We start from the raw sequence: 23,947 nt of genomic DNA, 5'->3' as shown, positions 1-23,947 counted from the left end.
GCGCTGCTCTTTCGCACGAGGCGATGAGAGGGGCCGGCCCGGCGAGAAGGGCCCAGTTGCAATTAGGAGGACAATTTTCTGTAATGTTTTTATTGGGAGTGTTTCGCATGCCGATGGTCTCGAGAGGCAAAATTCATGCCTGTGAGGTTTTGCTTCTCAGCCCATCCCTTTGTGTGATACTTAGTTTAAGCGGTATCTGAAAGAATCAGCCTCTCTTATTATCAAAGCCACAAGCCATCTGGTTCCACTTTCCGAGGGAAAGGGAATGAGTGGAAATCTGGTTTCACTTGGGTTTTCCTTCCCTGGGTTATGGTTTGCTCTATGTTTAATGTTGTTACTGCAATATGATATTTGGGCAGTGGGTGGCCTGTTTCCCCCATTTGAAACTAATTTACAGCTTTGTCTGGCAAAATTGTTGCTTCCAATCAATTAGCACTGACACAGAAATTAAACCATCCTGGGGTCTCGACACATAAGGAAGCAGGTCCTCGTTTGCTGGGAGAAATTCTCTGTTCGGGGGGAAGCTGGTGGCTCACCCTCGCTCTGTGCCAGTCTGGATTTTTGCTTTTAAAGATCCAGAGTGCATTTTTAAAAGAGATTTAATAGGCAAGATTGAGATCTATCACGGATCCTATTTTTGTTTTACGGCCGTGACCTCGTTAAGGAGATGGACAAACAAAGCCAAAAACAGAACACTAATAAATACAGCCGGAATCCATCAAATGACAACTACCAGCATCTCGATCGTTTCTTCTCCAAAAGCACGCCGGGGGTTCCCCAGCGCCCTCCTGCACCCCATCTCCTGCCACCCAGTTCCCCCCACCCCTGGCACCAGGCACCCAGGCGCGTTCCTCGGCCCTGGCTCCGTGCTACCTACGGACAGTGCGACGGGACGCACCCTCCAGAGCATGCGAACGTGCGCGCTGAAGGGCCCCCAAAAGACGTCTGTCTGTCCCCTGGCAGCAAGGCTCGGCTCACGCGATGTCTCCAGCTCGGGAGAGGTCTGTCCTGCTGCTGCCTCTGCCTCCTCCCTGCTCCTCGTCTTTCTCTCCAGCAGCACAGCAGAGAAGGGGTTAGCGGCTGTGCTAACAGACCCGCATTTCGTGCCACATCCATGCACTGCACTGCAGCAGGTCGGCCTAAGAGAACACGTCAGTCGCTTCCCAGCCGTGCTGTCAGGACTGGGGTCACTGGCTACCCAAACTAACGGGCTCCTCAAGGTCCATCCGTGTTCTTGGTGAGAAGGCCTGGAGCTCGCAAGGGGAGAGCAGAAAGGCAAAGGAGCAGGGAGCTCGAGGTGCCAGCCGTTTTCTGGCCCCATAAGACCTGGCAGAGGCAGTGAGACACAACAGGAGGCAGAGCAAAAGAAGAAGGAGGGGTGCCAGCATCTGGCCTGCCCTGGAGCACGAAGGATGCCCCTGCTAGAAGAAGTACAGCGATGAACAGGAGACAAGGGAGAGGAGCCTGCAGAGGATGGGAGAGGTTAAGTCAGGCCCTGGCTACTGACAGCCAGGTAACATCTACAGACGTCACGGTGCCAACAGCACCTGCCCCGTGAGCCCTCAGGAGGTCGCAGATGACACATCCCAGAGCCGGAGAAGGCCTCGTGTCAGAAGTGCTGAGCCAGAGCCCAAGCTTGGCTCAAGCTCGCACTTGGAAGGCTTAGCTTGCTTCAAAGGCAGCAATCACAGCGAAGGAGTTTTGGCTCCAGAGATGGAGGAGGCAGAGTCCCTGGAGAACAAACGCTGCCGAGACAGAGGCGAGGCTCCGCAGCACGCCTGGCATCAGCGAGGTTTGGGCTCGGCCTTGGAAGCAGTGAGCCCGGCCTCCTGCGGCGGTGCCACCTCCCAGCGCTCCTGCTGACAGCGCCTGGGTTAACGGGCAGCCAGAAACCCAGCGCGCCCGCGGCCCTGCGGGGCACATCAGGAGCACACCAGGCCCAGGGGAACGGGAGCGTCCGTCCATCGGGGCCCTGTGCACAGGAGCTGAGCCTGTAGAGTGAGCGCCCAGTGCTGAGCACCTCGGGGATGCATCTGCACGTGTTCAGATAGTTCCTGGCACAACGGCACCCCGATCCAAGGCAGGGCACCAGGGGCTATCCCCCTGGTAATGGCAGAGGGTTGATAGTTGGAGCTCACACCCTGCTCAGACACATCTCCCGCCAAGGCTGCCTTTCTGCCGCAGCTGGGAGATGGCACCAACCACTTGCTGCAGCCCTTCCCCGTGGCAGTGTCAGGGCAGCGGGAGGAGAAAAACTTGGCCCTCAGGGCTCTGCTGAACGTCAGCCTTGACTTGAGCCCTCCTGAACCCTCAGCCTCCCCTCCATGCAGGCCAGCACATGAGCTCGTGCACTGCTGCTTTGAGATGCTGCCATATGGCACGAGCCCCGCACAGACAACTCCTGCGAGAGCTCAGCAGCAGCGCCTCTCTCTCCAGACCCAGCAGCTGCTAAAAACTGGAGCTTCTAAACCTTCCTTGAACGCTCGGACCCTCAGCAGTGCTGCAGAAGTGTGCATTGTTTAAAACAAAACAAAAAAGTCTAACCTCTCTCCCAACAGGAAGAAAAATATTTTTTAAAGTACTGAAGTTTTTACAGCTGGTGAGAGACAGCAACGGGGAAGGCTGCAGGGCAGTCCCGGTCAGCAAATTCCAGCCAAAGTAAAAGCACAGGAGCCAGATACGAAGAAGGGAGATGAAGAAGGCGAGATAAAAACAAGACAGCTGACAGCCCAGTGCCCATGGAGAAGGGCACCAGAGCCTTGTAGCTGGAGATGCACCAGCTCTAGCTGTGAAAATTCCCTGGCTTTGAAGCCCAGGTCTTCCTGGAGACAAACAGCTCTAATCCACACTCCTGAGTAATTCTCTCTTTGGCAACACATCATACCAGCATTGATTCAAACCTCAGGGCAGCTGTACTGGCTTTAATCTAGGTTTTATTTTTGTAAACTACAGTTTCAAGGAGAATGCTTGCAAAGTGGATCTGGGGATGGGTGGCAGGGAGCAGAGCCAGAATCACTAATGTCTGCAGTGGAAACACTTGTGCTTCTTCAAGAACAGGGACCAAATGTGAAAAGCTTTGATCCTAAAAAGCTAACAGCCCTGTCAGAGAGAAAAGGGGTCAACCTCTTCCACTTTTGCTAGGGCAGCTCCCTCTGCTGTCTTTGCTCACCAGCTGTTACCCAAAGACACATGTCAGTTCCAGATGGGCTCGCAGCAGTATTTCATCAACATGTGGTCATTAGTCTCCTCTGTAAAGTTATCACCTATGAAGAAACTAGTCTCCACAGAAACCAAACTTGAAAAGGAAAATGCCATCCATGCTACCCCATTCGGGAACCAGCTGGGTAGCCCACAGAACATAAATTACGTCCACAGCCTAGTGCAAAGCCAGATTCAGCCCGTCTCTTAAACCACCATCCCTTTCACACGTTGCCTGATCAGCGAGGAGTCAGCAGAGGAATTTGCACGGTGGGTACACGGGGCAGGGCAGCAGCACTGCCAACAAGCACGTTTTGGTTAGGAAAGCCAGGTTTGCAGGGGCTGGTTGGGCACCGCCAGTGACCAGCTCGCCCAGTGCAGCAGCCGTTTGGTCCCCGCATCCTCCAAGGGTGCTGTCCCCGGCCATCAATAGGAAGAGACCCTGGTCCTGGGGACACTGGAGGAGGAGGATTCACCTCTATCAGAAGAAAAAAACATACATTTTGACTACACAGTCAATGAGACCGTGCTTTGCTGAGCAGGTCCCCCAGTTCCAGTGAGAACGGAGCTCTCGTACCAGGCTGGTGCTCGAAGCAGGCATCTGCTGCGGCAGCACGGACCGGGGACTTCTGTTAGGTCCTGTAGCTGACACCCAGCTCTCACTGACCGCAAGTACTTTCAAACAGGAAAACAAGCAGTCGATCTGAAATCTCTGGAAATTAAGAGACCAAGCATTTCAGCTTTGTGATAGCTATGAATCACGGCAGACACACCACTGCTCCAGACATCCTTGTTTTCTCAGTGAAACGATTTTGCGACAGCCTGCTTGACTGCTCTTAGCTGCAAACTGAGGCAGCTGATGCTACAAAAGGTGTTAAACATTCTCAGATTGAGAGATTCATGAAAATGCCTTTGAGAATATTCAGAACCAGGGGTCATGCTCACGGAACAACTGAAACAACAGACGGGACGGAGCAGCAAGCTGGCATGCAACCTCCGGCACACGAGGCTGGTGGTGGACGAGCACCTCCTTTAGGTATCCTTCTTCACAGGGCGCTTAGTGAGCAAAGCTTTCTGCTTTCCTGGCATCGTCACCTTTTGTTTTGCAGGAAGGGTCCAGGACCAGGCCCCACCAGTGTTGCAGCAAACAATGCATGAGGACCATGAAGCCATAAGGAATTTGTACAAAGCCAGGGCCTTTTCCACATGTCTTGTTTTCAACGCTTCCCCTGCTTCAAAGTAATATTCTCAACCACCTAAAGCAATAGGTTTCTATAACAATCTTTCCCAAACTACAGAATGCTTTTGGTACAGATTTCCTCTCAATTTCCACCAACTTGCCTGTATTATCTTCCTATTACTTCTGTGCTGCTGAGCACAGTATTTCCCTAAATCAGCGTACGGATGAGAGCTGTGCAGCAGCAACCAGCTTGCGTTTGGCCACGTCTCTGGCACCATCTGCAGGCTGCGGTGCCATCCACAGCACGGGGCTCCTGCTCCTCCCCTCCCCAGTGGGGCCACAAGCAAAGGGCACATGGGAAGCAGAAAGATCTTGAAAATTGTTATTTGTATAAGCACGGAACAGCACATGCCTGAGAAGTCAAAGCCCAGCCTGCGTGGAAGGATGCTACAATATGCAACGTAACAGTCTCTCCCATTAACATGAGAATCACTCCATGGAGTTCATTCAGGGAAGCCAAATAATAAGAGTATAATACATATATGAGAAGGGCAGCGTGGTGCTTAGATGTCAGCAGAGAGCTCTCTCTTGGCATTAGCCAGCCCCAATTTCTATTACATTCAGCGTTTCACAAGCCTCTAGTGTGTTTATCCTCCCAAGCTCCTGGAGAGGCACACTGCTGCTTTTATCATCAGTGCACAGATGGAAAGCTGAAGCAAAGAGGGATTTGGCGACCAAACCAAAACCTGCCCTCAGCGAGTCCCAAAAGTTGAGCCTCTCCCAGCTTCTCCACTTACCCCAGAGAGGTCCTTTGCCATAAGAGAACCACGACTGTCCCTACGGACCTTTCAGCACGAGGTAAGTAAATATTTTCAAAGCCCGTGAGCTTAAGATGACTTCCCAGAGCTTTACAGGGCTGCAGATCTGAACCCCCGGGCTGTCAGGCACGAGCCCACCTCCCAGCAGGGTTCACAAGCCCACAACAGCACTTACAAGGCAGGGCTGAAAGATACCCCCAGAGGTTCAGCCAGAACCACAAGGATAGAACACACCGACTTACAAAGCATGAAGTCCCCAAGTCAAGACCAGATTTATTTATTTTTTTGGCCCAATACCACTCTCTAGCATCATGCCTAAATTGCAAGTAAACAGGCTAAGTATTTATACTCCGGATGAAGATGACACCTGGGGGAGCCCATGCCCCCTACAACTCTCCCTTCGCTCAGCACATCAGCCGCACGCCGCACTGCTGAGCCTCCAGGCACAGCACCACCGAGAGCCCCGGGTCCAGCCCACGCTCTCCTGGGCCCCAGTGCAGATGCAAGGCTGAGCACCCCACACGAGGAGGAGACGAGCCCTCCAGCACTGGCTGGAAGCACGTGTCCCTCCCTCCACGAGCTGCCATTTCGCTCACACCATCGCCTGTCACAGCCCCTGCTGACAAGCCGCTTATCGGCGGTTATCAGGTTTTGGCTGGAGGTAAGGGAGCTTATTTCCCATTCTTTGGAGAAGGAATCAGCTGTGATAGTTCTGGGGAAGGAATGGTGGTGAAAAGGAAGCGCTGGCATGTAGATGAAGAATTCAGGAGGTCAGGAGTGCTAGAAACCGTGGTTTGCTCAAGAGAGGTCGGTGCAGCAAGCTGCTCTGATCCAAGGCACCGCCTTGCACAAGCGGTGAAGCAGCCTACGGGTTTCCACATCTGATGGGAAGCGCAGTTCCCAGCTCCCCAGGCTCTGAGCCAAATCCTCTGTGGAAGGCAGATTTTTTATTACAGCAACTTGAACAGGCGTCGGTTCAAGCTCGCACACAACACATTGGGTGGGAGTGGGCAAGGGGAATTCTTCACCGCGCTCTTTGGCATGGCAGCGGCTGGCTTACCTACCAGCTCACTGCCAGTGAAACAGCACCTCCCGTAAGACAAAAACAAACAAGCTGACATGCTTCTAAAGAGCTTTGGCTCCGATTTTATGATGGAATGCATTGAAGATTTAACATTGCTAGTTCTGCTTTTTCTGAACACCTGTAAGTGTTCCCTCAAGTACCTATTCAGCATGCCTTAGTACTGAGGAAATTCCACATCTGAGACCTGCACCAAGACATCCCCTTCAGTCGTCCTAGGTCTCCTTCAGAAAAACAAGCTTTAACAACATTTAAGTTACTATTCTGATCCTGGATACCAGCTTTACAAGAGCCAGAGCCCAGGCAAGGAAATGGAAGAGCATTCATTTTACACCGTATCTCCCGGGAGGTTTTGAAAGTAACATTTCCAGCACAATGAGAAACACTGCAGAACTGGCATATTTCCTTCCTGAAGATTTTGCAAAACATACTTTTTCTGCGGAAAATCAAAGCCAGACTCAGCATCAAATGATTAAAGGTTAACTAAGACTTCAAACAAGCATCATGTGATGGGTCATTCTACGGATTATGGAACACAAACTAGTCCTCCATCTTGATATCTGCATTTAATTATGGCCATGTCTGAAGGTGACGAGCAGAAAAATACAGGCTTTGTTACAGATGTGCGTTTCACCCTGGAAAATCTTCGGAAAGAAAAATTTTGCTGCACCTGTTAAGCACAAAATGCTAATGATTTCTCAGCACTATGGGGCCAAGTGTCCTGAGTTTAGGGTGAAATGAATCTGGAGTTATTTTAAAATAAGCAGAAGATTCCACTAAAATACATGGCCTTTTTATTCTATGGGAAACAAGGTCCACTGGCTTAGGATGTGAGGATGCAAACACAAAACAGGCTAGAAGAAAACTTCATAAAGCAGCGCTGCAGTTGGGTTTCTCCCATAGCTCCTCGAGAAACTTGGCCAGTAGAAGACACGAGCAACTAACGCAGCACAGGGGAAAGCAGCATTCCTCGCCCTGGAAACCAGCATCTGCTTCCAGGCACATCCTCTTCACACATCTCTCCATCCCTCACTAGAGCCTAATCACAGCAGCCTTTTTAATTAAAAGAGGTGGCTCAATGCACCTTTTTCCTATTGATCTGGAGTCAACAAGAAACCATAAACCAAGAAATTAAAATAATAATTTATAGCCTTTGGCCTGGCTGCCTGTTAGCTCTGTTTGCCATATTGTACACAATGGTTTCCTGCCTCTGCCAGTATATAAACTTGATACAAGAGCTCCAAAAAGTGGGAAAAAAAAACCAAACCCCCCACACACAACCCTATAAAGGCTTCCTCTAGAAACCAGCTCTGAGGATGGTTTTCAGTTCACCCTTTGTCTGATCTGGGGCCAACCCTTGGTTCCAATCATAACAGAAAACAGAGAAGATGAAAGGCCAAACTTCATTTTTTTCCAGCTTGAGCCAGGTGTACAGCTGGCATCAGCAGCCTCCGATGGTAACATGTTCCAGTGAAGGCATGTTAAAGCAATAAAAAGAAAATGAGTAACATGTGGCTAAAAACATCTATTCATTTCACTTATTTTCTATAAATGAATTTTCCCAGGGCAGTATTTGGGGGTTTCTTTTTAAGAGTGTTCAGTTCCATAGGCATTACAGGGTTTCCAAGACAGTGTGATCCCTCCGAGAGGTTTGAAATGCCAGCAAGCATGTCTCTTATAAACTAATAGCCTATTATTTACAATTGTGAGTGGCTCAAATAGCTGATTTAAAACCTTCAAATGACAAAAATTCCTCTGAGGCAAGATGCCAAAGTTGAGCAAACAATTTGTACGGTATGTTAAGTGTAGGGGGAAGCCATAGAGCTTGTAATGAAGCCATGTCTTGTGTTTCCAATCACAGGCAGGCAGGACTAAATGCATTATGGCAAGCTACTGAGTGAAACAACAAACCACAGGGGGGGCGAGCGGGTGGGAAGAAGAAGGGGGAAGCAAGGTTGGATTAAAATATAATTTTCTGTGGCTTGTTGAACAACATGACGTAGTTATTCCTTGATGTGCAGAGGATGGGTGCTTGCAAAGAGCACAGAGCCATCTGCTGCTCATCAGATTCCAAAGCAATTACAGAATCTGGGTGTTTTGTTGGTTTTTGTGGGAGGTTTTTTCGTTGCCTTTTTTTTTTTTTTAATCACTTTAATTTGTTGCCCAGTCTACACAGCAAAACCCACAAGTGACAGCATGAGAAAGAGCATTTAAGTTAGGGCAACCCCCACGTGACACTTGGGATCCAGTTTCAAAGAAGGGTTGACGTGATGGAGGTAAATGGGAAGTGGAGTAAAACCTTGCAGAGACCTTCGTCCCCAGCCGACTGCTCAAGGCTACCCCAAGAGGGCTGTCGGTTTTGATTGGGATGGGAGCGGGGGGAGGAATTTTTTTTAGGGTTGTTTGTTTTAAAGTCAGAGCACTGATTCCTGCAACAAAGGACAACAGCAAGGCTCAGCTGTGCTTCCAGAGGCTGTGCCCATGCCCTGTGAACAAGCTAGCTTTGATGGAAGGGGCAGGGTAAAGAACTGGCAGTGTAAAGAACCAGTAAGAGAGGAAAGTGCAGGAAGCAGGCATTAAAGTCGCTGTATCAACTCGCTTCTAGCACACACCTGAGTCCTTCATGGATCGATGCGGGGACCGACACAGGTTAACAGAGAGGGTTGTTAAGAGCACGCTCCAGACACTGAGGAGCTGAAGCTGGGTCGCTGCCAGCACCCAGGGGGAACAAAGTTTCAGGGGCATGGAGAAGCCTCAGCACCCAGCCAGCATCGTGCCAGACGGTATACTGGAGGGCACAGGGGTATACTGGCAGTAAACATCAACAAGGGAAGGTGTCTGTGTCGAGGGACAGTGTCGGTGGGAGACCAAACAGTCACAAAGCCGGCCGTGAACCAGGGCAGAAGCGATGAGCACCAGGGACGTGCAAGCAGCAGGGCTGGGTGGAACAACCTCCACCAGAGAGGCCGAGGAAGGCACCCGACCGCCTGCTGCCACGGAGGTCACCACGCTGCCCAAATCCAGCCCCACCAGGAGCCAGCCAAAGCGACCTGCACCGGCAGGCCTGCTAGGAACAGCTCGCGCAGGCGGCCGCCCACAGGCCTCCCCACGCAGGGGAAGGGCCCATGTGAGGCGTTTGGGTGAAGCAGCGCGTGGAGCAGGCCGGGGAGGCTCCACCAGAGCCTTAAGGAGTTCAGGGAACAAACAGAGCTCGGGCCTGCAGCCTCGAGCTGCTCCCAGCTGCATGGAGGGGCTGCGGGAGGCCAAATCCCAGTCCCGGGGAGCGTGTCAGAGCGTGTACAATTCAGCTGTCAAGTACGTGCCAAACGTTAAAAGCCATGAGTAATCCCAAAGCACTGGGTTTCTCGTAGGCCTGGGCAGCTCTGCTTCTGCTAAGTCGGTGCACAACTACCCCCCCTTTTTCCATGAAATCCAATCGTATCGGGAAAAGACGAGCTACCTTTAAATCAGAATTATTTGCAATGTTTTCCACTAAGCATGATATTCAAGAGTCTTTTTCTCCTGAAATTATTTATGGAAATTCTCATTTTAACAGAAGTTTTAGGACTACGTATTTCTTTTGAAAACACACATCTCCCACTTACCCTCCACCTCTCCTCATGCCACGCAACATTTCCACAGCAAACATCGGAAGGTTTGAAAGAAGTGCCCGCACAAACACTCAGAGAAGAAACACCTCTTCACAATAACTATTGGGCAGCTGTACAGAACATGCCATACAGCAGGCATTTTTCTTCCTATGTAAATGCTTCTGCCCAACAGCATTAATTCATTCATCCTGGACACTGCTAAGTCAGGACATCTCCCACCTTGTTATCTGTGAATGTTTCAGACATTAAACTGTTCCAGGAGCATGAATAAGTCACAGTCCTGCAGACAAGCTGCAGCTGGGCCAAATCCTGGTTTACATGGGGAACGATACTAGGCAGAGTGCTATGCAATTCAAAACCCATCAGTTCCCCCAGGGGATTCCACATTCATGCCCATTAATACATCAAGCATCAGCCCACCTAATAATTAAAGCCCTGTGTCTTGCTGTCCAGCTCCAGACCCTCTGTGGTGTTCATTTCTCCCTCACCTATCCCCCTAGGGCACATTCCCAGGACTACGGGACAGCTATGAGAGTCACAAATATATTCTGTCCTGATGAGGCAAGCCAGCTGGCATAGAGCACACACCTTCTGTAGCCCAAGGAAAACCCATCTGCAGCATTTGTACCTCTCACAGGCATCTCTATTTCAACAGAAACACCAGAGCATCCCCAGACCAAGACAGGAATACACCTGATAACACTTACCCAGGAATGTGCTCCTGTATCAAGGTACAGTCAGAAACCTCTTGCCAACCTTCCCTCCCTGTGATGCTTGCTACAGTTTACGGCTTGCTGTGTTAGTGCAGAGTGTATGCTGTCAATTAGGAAGTCAGCTGGCACAAAAAAAACTCAGAGCCACAGGGCAGAACATCTCTGCCAGAGCCTACAGGCAGAAGCTCTGTAAGCACATTTCAATTAAATACATTTGAAACTAACAGGGGAAGTACGCATCTTTCAGAGACAAATGCAGTAAGAACCTTGGCATGGCAGGCAAGATGCCTTACCTCTCCCACAGCAGCCCAGGGGTCACTGGCTGAAAGAGCAGAAGGTTTGCTAGCCAAGATCTAGAGCCCTTCCTGGTTCCTTGACTTGCCTAGAAAACCACAGAGCCTTCTCCCTCGCTCCCCAGCCTCCTCCTGGCCCCAGGAAGAAGGCTGAGAGGCTAGGTTTTGTTACCATAAGAAAGGCTCATCTGAATAACCATGTGTCTAAGTAGGCTTTTGTCACATCCTCCAGAAAATACTCGACTCAGCAGCACTTTTTCCATGAGCAGCATCGTGGAATAGCACAGCACACCAAATGCACATAACGGGAAACATCACCTCCAAATCTCACTCAGCCTTGAGGGATGAGATCCTCTTCTTTCAAGAGAAGAGGAATAAAACCAGCTTGCAACAGAACAGACACTGATGGGGACCCTCACTGGAGACCCTCTTTTAACACTATTTAAGAGAAATAAATAGTTCAGTTGGAAGAGGCCTTCAACGATCATCTAGTCCAACTGCCTGACCACTTCGGGCTAACCACAAATCAGGCGTGTTACTGAGGGCCTAGTCCAAACGCCTCTTGAGCACTGGCAGGCACGGGGCATCAACCACCTCTCCAGGAAGCCTGTTCCAGTGTTTGACCACCCTCATGGTGAGGAGATTTTTTCCTGACATCCAGTCGGTGCAGCTCTGACATGGGTCACCAGGGAGCAGAGGCCGGCACCCCCTCTCCATTTCCCTCCTCGGGAGGCTGCAGAGAGCAGCGCGGCGCCTCTCGGCCTCCCCTTCTCCAGACCAGGCAGCAGGGCCGTCCTCCGCCTCTCCTCACAGGACGTGCCCTCCAGCCCTTTCAGCAGCTTTGTTGCCCTCCCCTGGAGGATCGCTTTTCAGGTCTGAGGTGTCTGACGCAGGATGAAAACACGCTGTAAGCGTGTAGCCCAGAAGTGCTGACCCAATATAAACTCCCTGAGCCAGTTCAAACACATTCCAGAGGTGCTGGCAGGCACGTTAACTTTGTCCTGACAGGCTCTGTGCCAGATCAGGCAACCTCTGTCCTCAGCCCAGCTTTATCAGATTGCAGAAAAGAGGTTACGGCAGAGCAGGTACCATCTGTTATCCACAGCTGGCACAAAAACCACAGAGCCAGCACGAGCTCAGGACTGCCAGTTCTAGCCAGTCTGACAAATACAATGACAGGATCATGCTCGAGGTAGACAAATTTGTACTGCCAGGTGATCTGATGGAACACAGACAGGTTGTTAATGATCACTAACCCAGCTGAAAGCGCTTGGAACGGGGCCCGCAGTGCAAAGCGATTGCTGTGAGCTCTGCCTAATCCCCAGAGAACATCAATAACGCTCGCCGAACGGAGGAGCTCGCCGCCCCACAGCACGGAGCCTGAGAGGATGGTTAGATTGATAAGGGGAAGGCAGAGCAGGAGACCAAGTCACCCTGAGCAGAACGACACTCGCAGGCTTCTCCTCCTGCCAGGCCAGCAAAGGGCTAACTGCCGAAAGGAGCAGTGAAGGGACAGCGCCGTGCTTGCTGCCGGCCAGGCACACGGCCACGAGCCCTGCGGACGGCGGCAGCGGTGCCAGCTGCTGCCAGAGCTCACAGTCCGGGGTACAACAGACAGCATTTTGCAGGAGAGCTACTTCTATGTCCTTACCCTTGTGGCTGTCTGAGCAGGCTGGCATAGATTAAGAACAGACATCTCCTAAAACACCACCCACATTTTTTTTTTTTTAAGGTCAACTCAATTAGAATGAATACAAATGCCCTTTAAAAAAAAACAGCAGCAGTGCCAGTGTTTTCAAAGGCACAAGTGCTTTAGAAGCAGATTGGTTTATTTGTTCCATGTAATTTACTTTAAAATGCGTCCCTGGATTCCCCATCAATTGCATCTGAGATACTGCAAAGGTGACCTGGGAAGTTTTTAAATCATACACTCTATAGGATGCCACAAGCAAATCAGCCGGAGTTTAGTGAACGGACTGGGGGCACAGGGGCTGTGCTGGCGGGTGTTTAGGGGGGCGGTGTTTAAATAACCTCACTTTGGCTGTCCAAGGTCACTTTTCTGGCAAGGACAACACCAAATGCCTGCACACAGCCTTGACTGAGCTTTAGAGGAAGCATCTATAAAGCAGAACAAGAAAGGCATGCAATCTGAGGCTGGTGATCTGTTGAAGCACCGATAATTTTAAAGCTGTAAATCACTCTTCCTTTATCACCAGCAGAGTTCTTTGCTCTAGAACAGCTCAAGAGAATAAGCAGATTAAACACTCATAACATTTGCTGAGAAATTAATATGCAGCTAAGTGCTCCCATGCAATGTCACATCTTTGTCCTCTCCCCTAGCTCTCCAGTCTGATGCACTGTGACATCCCTCGTGCAGGGGCTCGTGAGCAGCACACAGCTCCCCTCCATCAGGAGCGAGCCATGGCACGGAGCACCTCGCCTCCATGTCACTGGTGAGCCAACACAGCCTCTTCTTGGGATGGCACAGCTTCGATCAGCCATAGCTAAAGAACAGTCCTTTGCTACCAATGCCTCCCATAGCGTTTGGTTTTGGTTTTGCTAAGGAACAAGCACGTGAAAGCTCTTCTGCTGCAGACAGAAAGCTCTCAGCCCTTGAGGCATTTCTGAAGCTCCTGGGAAGGGCCGGCTCCTGCACTGCCTGCCAGGACCCTGCCTCTGGCTCCTGTGTCACCCACCTCTTGCCTCTTAGAGGCAGGCACTCCGGTCCTGCTGCAAGAAACCAGGAGAAACACAGGCAGGGAAGTCCAGTAGGTCCAAGCAACAAGTCTGCATCCACTCACCCAGGATAAATCTCTTAAAGACTCCGAGTGCAGCAAAGTATTCCTTGTCCCTCTCAGAGGGGTGAGCCTTTGTCCATCCTTCCTTCTGTCAGCAGCCCTCTCATCCTTTCCCCATACATACCCAGAAGAATGACCAGGGAAGTCTGAGAGCCCTCCCCAGTCTGCAGAGGAATTGTCCCCTCCTCCCCGCTCAGCTCATTTTACACCTTCATTAAGAACCCTCATTAAGGAAGGAGAAAAAATCTCCTGCCAGGATTCTTCACAGCTGCCCAGATTCATGCATTTTTGTACCTCCCTCGCTCTCCCCAAGCAAACCTGAAACCGTAAGAGGACTGTTACCCTTTTAGGGCCCTGCTCCTCCTGCACCCTAACCGCCTGCAGGGTTTTGCTTTTTACCAAAGAGCTCCCTTTATCGCAGTGAGCATTAGTTAAATGCCCCACTGGTTTTCTTTACATTTTAGCAACAGTAGGACATGCCAGACGCTTTAACTACCCAAGGCTGGAGGAAGCTGCTTGAAAAGGGTTGCCACATTTCTGCCTCAGATTTCTCGTACAAAAATATGCGCGAGTGCCAGAGGTCCCATATTTTCTGAGTGCATCACGCCCACTCCCTGTATGTGTAGATGGTAACACAGCACCTCCAGAGAAAGTCCAACAGCTTGAGAGTGTCAGACTTAAGAGCTGAGATATGTACACACACTTGTCATTTATTTTTTAATTTTTTTTTTTAAGAAACTTGACAACTCTGAGCTTCAGATCAGAGCAAGCCACTAACAGCCCAAGAAGCCTAAATGAAGACAAGGTCAGTTTTGTTTTTTTTTTTTCCTAGGCAGAAGACGACAAATACATCATCACTTGAAAATCCAGGCCCTACTGCAGCCACTGCTGGAACCCCTAGCTCCTGTGAGATCAGCATTTAAGAGCATCTATCAGCTGCACTTCCAAGTCTGCACTTCCACAGCCAAATTCTTCCTGTCACAACCCACTGAAAAAGCTCCAAGTCTCCTGCTCATCCAGCAGCCACCAACTGCTGTTCTAGACACCTGGTCCCTCCAGGGGCATACAAGAGCAGAAAGCAACACGCTTCATGAGTGCACTTTCCCCCCAGTCCCTTTCAAAGTGGGATGACCTCTTCAAACGTCTCTCATTAGAAGCTGAGACACTGCTGCAAGATGCTGCAGACTTGGCCAAAGTGCTCTGAGCTGCTGGCAGAGGGCAGCCCTGTGCTCACCCGGGCACCACAGCCAGTCACAAACACCTCCAAGCAACTCAGCTTGCCAGTTCGTGCCTCGATCAAGTGCCCCGTACTGTTCAGGCTTATTACTTCTGGAGCTGATTGCAATGTGTCAAATGGCAGCATTAGGAAGTACTCACGCATACACCATTTCAGCAGCCTCCTTGGAGCAGAAGCAGTAATCTGGAGTAATTTTCACTTCATATTTGAAATGTAGGAGGTACAAAGCAGAAGTACTACTTTTGCTGAAAGGGATGGAAGAGTTCAGCATTTCTTCATACGTTACGCTGTGAGACTTCGCTGACAATTTCCACGTTTTCCCAGCTTTACCACGCTAGAAGCAACGTTGCCTTTTCCCCATCAGGCAAGCCAGCACTGCGCCCTGCTCCAAGAGATGTAGGATGCCAACTCCTTAAACACTGCTTGACAGGTCTACTGATACCTCCCAACCCAAGCACTACCAACAGAAGTCTGCATCTTCACGGGTTCATCTCAGCTGAGACTGCATGGAAGCAGTCAGAGCAGGAAAGGCCTGCTGCCTTTTAATTCATGCTTGAGCTAAAATTAAAGCTTTTCAAAATGTGATATAAGTCGCAGGAGTCCACCCACAGTCAGCTGCCTTCTCGCTGTAGCTTTCAAGCCTAGAGAACAATGTTCTCGCTGCTTTTAGCCCATGAACTGGTCGCTTTAGTATCACACCTCGCCACCTATTCTGCCGTTTCTTGTACATTCCTGTAACAGCTCCCCTGCTAGAACATTCTCCAGTTTCACAATTTTAAGTCAGGCCCATAGCACTTACTGGGTATTTCTCAACACATTTCTTTTAAAAACCTGTCTGTTGTTCCCACTTGTAGCACCTACCATACTTCTAATTCCTTGGCTTCCTATACAGGCACAGCAGCTTTTCCTGAAGCTCTAGCCATTTTCATATTTGAAAGGGTTTTCATTCTGCTATCCCACAACTGGCATATTTTTCTTAACTTTCCTCTTCCTACTTTTTTCCTAGGGAATTCCTTACCATTGACAAAAAAGATCTATTTTACTTCTCCCTTCTCTCAAAACAATCCTTTATCACTTCTTTCAGAGGAGCTTTCAAGCTGAAATATGTCTGCATGGTCAGAAGATCACCATTTTTCACCAGTGATTTTTAGACTTTTTTTTTTTGAACTCAACAGCATAAGTATTCCTATCATCAAGTGCTAGAATTTCTTGAAAACTAAGAGTTGTGTGTCAAAGTCCCTCATGACCAGATCACATTATAGATTTACTTGATCTACACTAATTGTTTTTAAGTTGGTCCACTGGTAGTTAGGGCAATGCCTTCCAATTCCTAAACTGCAGCAAGTAGTACGGCAAGACAAGACACCAGCTGAAGTGTCCTTGCACCCCAAATAACTCTTATACCACACTTGACTCTCAACACGAGGAAACTTCAAGAGGTCCTCTCTTACTTTGGAATACTCCCACCAGATTACAAAACTCTGGCTTGATGCCCTGCAGAGAATTTTTGAAGTCATCTCTGTTGTATCCTAAGAGCACATAAGCGGGGAAAAAAAAAAAAGAAAAAAAACAGCATTTAATGAAGTGTAAAACTAATTATTATGAAATAAAACTAGCTGTTCACACTGAAAAGAAGTCATATTTTCATGTTCTATTTTCCTTTCAAATGCATTCCTTTCCTGTCATCTAAGATATTTGGTAAATGTAAAAATAAATATTCTTCACAGTAGAGTGCTGGCTTGAAAGCTGAGTCCAACAGTAAAAAGCTTCACAATTTAATATCCCTTAATGCTCAGCATCTTTTTCACTTAATGTAAAATCCATCTGATCTAATAGCTGCAATTGAGTTATATGTATGTTTTTTCTATTAAAAGTTAATTTTCTGAGTTGGCAGAGCAATACACACATTAGATTAAGAAAGCAGTAATCTCTACAAACTTTCCAGGACTCAGACATATTTCCAAGTCAGCTACTTAAAAGTCATATACCCACTTAAAATAGGGCTGCCGAATAATAGCAACATTGTGCCAACAATCAATTATAAGCAGCATTACCTTATAATATTGCTTTCCTGTTTCACGTAACAGATCACCATACATCTCTTGTGAAGCACCCCTGAAACCTCTTCAATGCATTTCATTTACATCTGACATTTTTGTGACCTCCCATTTTCCCCCCTTCATTTATCAGCAATGTTTGTCCATGAAAGCATAAAAATTGAAAGCTTCCTTTACTACACAGGTGATTCCTCATGCTTGATTATACCAAACACATGGATTATCACTGCCATGGGAATTTTGCTGATGAGCAAACACAGCCCAGATTTTACCTTCACCTTCATGATTCAATTGAGCCAAAAACCTCATACACAGCACTGCCAAGAGAGTTGTTCGTTTGGTTTGAGCCCAGAAATCTCCCCATTTGTAAAGTATTTAAACAATCCACGCCTAGTAAACCCCAAAACGTTTAGCTTAGTTTCTTACGTGCTATGACTTTACAGCATCATCAACACCAAGGTAACAAGAGGGTGAGCTGGCAGACTTAGCGAGCAGGCAAAAAAAAGTCTCAGCTAGCAGGAATTACATGCTATGTTGAGTTGCTCTGTTCCCAAGGAAATTGAGATTTAGTTTCTCACTTCTAGGGCACTCTTTGTCTTGCATTTCCCCCACCCCGAAGTAAGAATTTTTCACAGTTAACCACTGCATCCAAACACAAACCTGCTGTTAAGAACAGCTTCATGCCCAGGGTAACGCAACCACAGCTAAGAGCTCCACAGCTGCCTACTGACGCCACGCTGGCGGAAGCTCTGGGTACCGCTCCTCCAGAAGAAAGCAACTTTCTGATGTGCAACTGAGCTGTTACTACATCATTTTAATTTCAGCTCCACTAACTCTTTCGATAATGAACCGAGAAAGGAAAAATAATCCATGCCAAGACAGAAATGCTACTAGAGCAAACAAGGCACAGTTCAACGCATGAAAGCACTTTTCAAAAAATAAATGTTGAACTCCAGCAGATCAAATGGGCTTAGCAAGATGGTTTTGAGGAGGAGAAGGAACAGAGTGCTCTGAAACTCTCCGCACACACAACAGCTAGTGTCAGACAAGCACCCAGATTTCTTAGATCCTATATTCAAGTGATTACAGTGACAAGAAACTACTAATAACCTGCACCAAGCCAAAGTATATCTGTAGGAGCGCTATTGCAACTATTGAGATCAAGATATTCAGGCCTGGCAATTTTTGTTGCGTTTGATTTTGTTTGTTTCCAGACAAGCACCAACTTTTCACCTTTATTTTTCCCCTCTCATAGTAGTATTCCTCTATCTCCAGCTAAAGAAACATTTTTAAACAGACCAAGAAAGTAGGTTCTCTATTCCCTGGTACCAATTCACATTTCATATAAACACAAAACTTATTTATTCTCTCACATACTTTATGTATAGAGTTCCTATATGTACAACAGTGAATTAAGCCAGCAGTCACATTCAGGCTTCTAGTAACGTGACGGGGTTAAAGTTGCTAAATGATCTTGAAGTCACCTAACAGTCAGAAACTTATTTGTGTCACTGCCGGAGCAGCAGTTACAACAATCGAGCCTTCACTCAAGAAGAAACCTGGAAACACTGAGGTTGTACATTTTCAGCATCTGTTCTGGCACAGGTCAAGTTGTGGAAGAACAGTAAGTATTTTCAGCTAGCAGCTTACACTCGACGATGTTTTGAGCTGGTGTTTAAGAGGCATGTTGATCATTTAAAAAGAGATGACAAAAGTAAATTATTTCAGCAGAAGGAAATTACTCTGCTTACTAAAAAAATAAAAGAAGATATGAATACCATTCAAAAAGCTTTTAAATAGTTAGCCTTATTCTGCAGTAAAAAAAAAATAAATGGTTGGAGATTACAAGACCCATATAGTACATCTGAGAGTATATAAAGTTATGAGAAAATTATCAGTGCAAATCACTTCAATGGTACCCTGTACGTTAACTGACTCAGTGAAGTTGACAGAATACATCTACTGGCTAAGGGAATATTTAGACACATCAAATCACAGACACATCAAAAAACAGTTCTACTTCAGTGTCATTTCCTGTTTAGAAGCCCTCAAACATTTATTCTTTTATACACAGAAGCACACACACACTTAAAGGTCAAAGAAGAGACTTACAAGAACCCTGAAGAAAGGCTCTGCTTACTGACTCAGAAAACAAGCAACTCCTGTAAAGCCTTCAAAGGTCCAATGAAGAAATCATTGTTCCAGTCACTGTTTAAATACAGTAAAGTTTCACTTACACTGTTCATACCCTAACAACTGACCACCTTACTCATTTTCACGTCCCACGTGCGAGGATGCACCAAATAACTAAAAATCAAGTTAATTGTAAAATTAGGGAGCCCCTCACTTTCCTTTCATACCAAATGAGCCAACTCGAATAGTGTGGCAAGGAATTACCCTGCAAAGACTGCTTAGCAAGTCATGAAGTCAGGCAGCAACTTAACGTTACGTGAACATGCTTTCATTAAAAGCAGTAGTAAAACTTCACTGCCTCACCCCTAAAACATAGGGACAGGTACAAGAGACAGCATGCCCTGTTTGATGTAGAGGTGGCCAGGGCAGATTTACTCTGAAGAGCTAACTGGTGAAGCTTCATCTTTGATTCTTCATTAATACCACCAGAATTTTATCAACCACAAATTCTGAAAATAGATGAAAAAAAAAACAATCCCAAAAAACACCAATCCCAGCAGACATCTAAAAATAAATGTGTTACCTGGTATTTGAGAGCATTCAAATGAGTTCAATATCCTTCACGACCCACTACTTTGCCAAAACTATTTACATTGCTTTACCTTTTACAGAATTGACCACTACAATAAAAAAAAGAAGAAAATATTTTATTAATAATGTAATATGGGAAAAAATTAGAAAAACATACATAGAACTCCCTCAATAAAGAAACATACAATATCAAAATATGCCAGAGTTAGTATATTAAAACAATTTCTCTCTAATAAGAGTTTCAAGTAATGCAACCATAAAAGAATTTGGCTAAAAGTAATGTAAATATACTGAGATGCTTTCTGTAATAGTCCTCTAAGAAATTAAAGGAAAGCAGCACTAGATCTGTTGTACTACAGACATACTTAGTAAATATATTAAATGTATTTATATAATAAAAACTGTCCTGCACATTTATCACTTTCTGTATCCCCCTCTATGTGCCAGTCATCTCTTCAATTCTATGACATGACTCTGCCCAAAAAGGGACACAAAAGGAAACAAATATAACATCACTGAAGAAAAGAAAGAGACCTAAGCCTGCAAGAGACAGCTTGTTGGGAAGCCCAATTAACGTGAAGCAAAGAATTCAGCACTCTTTCTTAAGTCTTTATTTTTCTGGAACATGGAAAAGGCAGCTTATCTTCTCTGCATCAGGATGCCAGGTTCCTACTTGCTAGTTGTAAGCAAATGCTTTCAGCCAAGTAGCTTGAAGTTAACAGGGCTACCAATAGCATTCACGTTGCTTGCACTATTAAAACACCAACATATGTTATTAGGCTCACTTTTGAATTACTGTCTTCGAATAGTTCCAAATTATTTTCTGTCATAAAACTTACTTATGGGAATATCGTCCTTCAGTTAAAAATGAAGCCCTGCTTTAATAGGTAGATTCCAAGCACATAAATTCTCATTTCATTAATCTTACTATTTGCATCTTTCCCCATAAATAATCAGATTATAGTACATATTTTACAGTTAAGAGGAAAATACCTTAAAATTCCATGAAATAGTGTTTGAAAATCCAGTAACTAAATTATCTAGTGTACAGCTAAATGAGCTGCTCAGTCTACACCCCTATTATGCCTAATGAAGAATGAAATTATACACAAGTAGAACTATTGCATTTATTTCAAAATGCTGCTCTACCAACTATGACACTCCAGTCCTACTACTTTAGCCTACAGTAATCAATATTACAAAGCATTCATGAAAAATCTCTTGGGTCGGGGGATAAACAAAGTTAGTGTTTTGATGGAAAATTTGATTTTTGTGTCTTGTAAAAAGCAAAGGCACTACATCTTAAAGTTTATTTAAATAAAGTCTGTAACTTGGCCAGCCAAGTTACAGCGTATACCTAAATACCCTCCATCTAGCTTTGCAGCTGACTTTCTAAACACATTGTAATAAGTGTCGATCAGCTTAAGTTACAAATAAAATAGTCGCTTTTTTAATTGAAGGAGTTATACAGCTACAATACTTAGCCAAGCTCATTTGAACATAATTTATTTTCAACCACACCATGAGAGTTCAAGTTATAGGACAAACTGGAATTCCTAGGTATAGGCCTTGTTTTAAGAAGTGGTCAATCAGACATTGAAATAATTTAACTACTACGTCATCATTTTGACAGTCAATTTGCATACCAATTTTAAAATATGTTCTACATCTTTTATTAATCTCTTGAAAGAAGTGTCAGCTCTGAAACTTAGCTCTATTTTACTGTTTTGCAAGAAAATATTTCAGTTTTTTAAGTTGTTTCTTATATGAAGTAACTTTCTGGGGTTCTAACTGTAGCTGTGTTATCACAATCACATAAATCTCATGAAGGTTATCACTACCATAATCACAGCATTCCTACAAGCTGCAGCAGCCTTCAAGAACAATGGCACTAAGCACGTCAGCAAACAAGTCCCTGTCTCATTCGAATGATCTGTAGTAAAGCAGCTTGCACATCTTCATCCATGTGACCCTAGAGCAAGCAAACACTTAGTTAAAAAGTAAAATAGAAAAGAGTCCCATAAAATGTCAGCCCTTCATAAGCTCATATTAGGAGATTCTTCAAAATTGCTCAGAAGTCTTAACTCATTGCTGTATTTTTATCATTCTCTAGATAAATCTGAAATGCTTTAGGAACTCTGTTACAGTTTTCCCATGTGAGAAAGAATGGTCTGCCTTTCCGACCCAGTAGAGTCTTGTACGAAAATATGAGTTGGGGGAAAAATATAAGACTGTTCCTGTTCTCTGGAAGCAACAGCCTGCTGCTGTAGCAGTGGTCCTTCTTTTGTACACTTAAGTGTCTGAAGCCACAACACAAGTTAGTTGCTCAGCTCTTCACTCAGTGAGAGCCACTCAACACGCCTGCATTAAAATTTCCAGCTTCTGCTTGACTTCTCTCCCGCATTACCTGGGATATTACCTGGGATAATGCAGAATTAATATGCTCACATCACCAGACATCATCATCCTCAAAGCAGGTTCCTGCTATATATAATCACACCGTAGACAAATGGCCATGAGAACGCAGCATGGCAAGACTACAGTTGTATTGTGCTTTTTTGTGGGATCAGTCCATTCTCTCAACTTCACAATTAAAACTCTCAGCTTCAAAACAGGTTGCTAGTTTTAAGACCTAATTAACAGATGCTAATTTCAAGTTTATTTGACGTCTTCTAGCATGACAGGTGGAAATGTTTTAAGAATCTCTACATCCAGATGACACAGTAAAACAATCTGAACTTGGGACTATCATACCTGTACAGCACTAAGAAGATGTGTCCGATAAACTGAAACTACCTCTTGATGCTGCCTTTTAGCATCCTATAAAAGGAAGACAAGAAAAAGAAATGAAGTCATTAAATCAATACCTATTCTTCCCATTTCCAGCTTTGTTGCCTTGGTTCTGCACACTTGTATACTAGCCAAAGAAGAATTTCAAGGTTAAAGTTAGCTATATCCCCTCCACTAATCAGGGAAAGCCGCTTTTTCACCTTTTTTATTGGTTATTTGCAGTGCAGTAATTTTGCTGAAAGGCTGTCAGAGACAGGCTGACCTAGTGTATCAGCCCAGGTGCTAAAACAGAAAAGCTGTTCACCAACAGCATTAGCCATCTGTTTAAAAAAACAATTCAAGCATGCTTTGGCTTACCTTACAAGGGCGAACCTTGCAAATACTATTGAAGATGCATCCTATTTCTGATCAGATATACTAATACCTGACTTTGCTCACACACTTAGCTTTAATTAAGAGCTTTACTGAAGTCACAGGAGCCAAAAATGCATGCATTTGTGCACAAAACCACAGCACTTACCACGAAGTGTTTCCCTCCATTGTTAGTGCTTAATGGTAAGTAATACACTTCACAACATTTGCAGACAAGAGAACAGAAAATAACCAAATCCATTAAAAAAGGACCACCTTTCTTTCAGAGAGAGAAAATACACGGTTGGTCTTTTTTTTTTTGTAAGAAATATTAACATGGAACTAGCATACAGAAATGGTCCTGGCATGAACTATAGCAGCATCTTTCCATATCTCCTAAGCACAAGTTCTCTGTGCCCATTTCATCTGGAAGAGTTCCTAAACGTTGCAACTCTAGCATGCAGAAAGAAGCAAACAGATTTACAGACAGAAACGGTCAGAGAAAAAAACAAAAGCACATTTATGAATATTCTACTGTTCCGCATAGCCTAAGCACACTGTGCTCTACTGACCACATACTACCAAAGAATTACTGTAAGCAGCGTAATTGTGTGTCGGACAACACCTTGCAGAATTACTTACAGCTAGCTGTTGTTGCAGTGTTTTCACTTGGTTCTGAAGCATTTCAACCTGCTGGTTCTGCCTCTTGGAAGGAATCCCACTGGTGTACGTAAGCTGAGACAAGCCATTAAGAGCTTGTTTTAACCGCTCCACATCATTAAGCAGTTCTGTAATCTTTAAAAGCAGCACATCAAAAAAAAACCTCATAAGGATGCCTCATTGAAAAAGCGATATTAACTTAGAAAAAGTCTGGTGAAGATTGGCAACCACTGAAGAGTTGCTGTCCTGGCATGCCATCATACTGGCTAAGAGATGGGGGGGGCGGGGGGGGGGAGTGAGGGGAGAGACATCTTTCGTACAGAGCCAAAGCATATTAACACTTGGAAACCAAAGACAGGAATACTTTTTGTATTTAAAAGACAACTGTAAACATTCAAGTCACCAAACTGATGGAAGAATGAGCTTATACCCCAGG

At 46.0% G+C, this 23,947-nt stretch overlaps 1 protein-coding gene across 3 annotated transcripts in view; it reads right to left on the bottom strand.

Moving 5' to 3' along the window:
• Positions 1-19,812: 19,812 nt before the first annotated feature.
• The window catches only part of UACA (uveal autoantigen with coiled-coil domains and ankyrin repeats), a 31,748-nt gene continuing 27,613 nt past the window's right edge, over positions 19,813-23,947 (bottom strand). For all 3 annotated transcript variants that reach the window (XM_083849661.1, XM_083849663.1, XM_083849662.1), the window contains 3 exons: positions 23,494-23,646; positions 22,465-22,530; positions 19,813-21,682 (listed from right to left, as the gene is read on the bottom strand). In XM_083849661.1, the coding sequence (XP_083705787.1) occupies positions 21,611-21,682; positions 22,465-22,530; positions 23,494-23,646 (291 nt within the window). In that variant the 3' untranslated portion in view covers positions 19,813-21,610. The remainder of the gene's footprint in view (positions 21,683-22,464; positions 22,531-23,493; positions 23,647-23,947) is intronic.

Source organism: Anser anser, assembly GCF_964211835.1.
Source record: "Anser anser genome assembly, chromosome: 10".
Taxonomy (NCBI): Eukaryota; Metazoa; Chordata; class Aves; order Anseriformes; family Anatidae; genus Anser; species Anser anser.
This window is presented reverse-complemented; position numbering and strand designations above follow the sequence as displayed.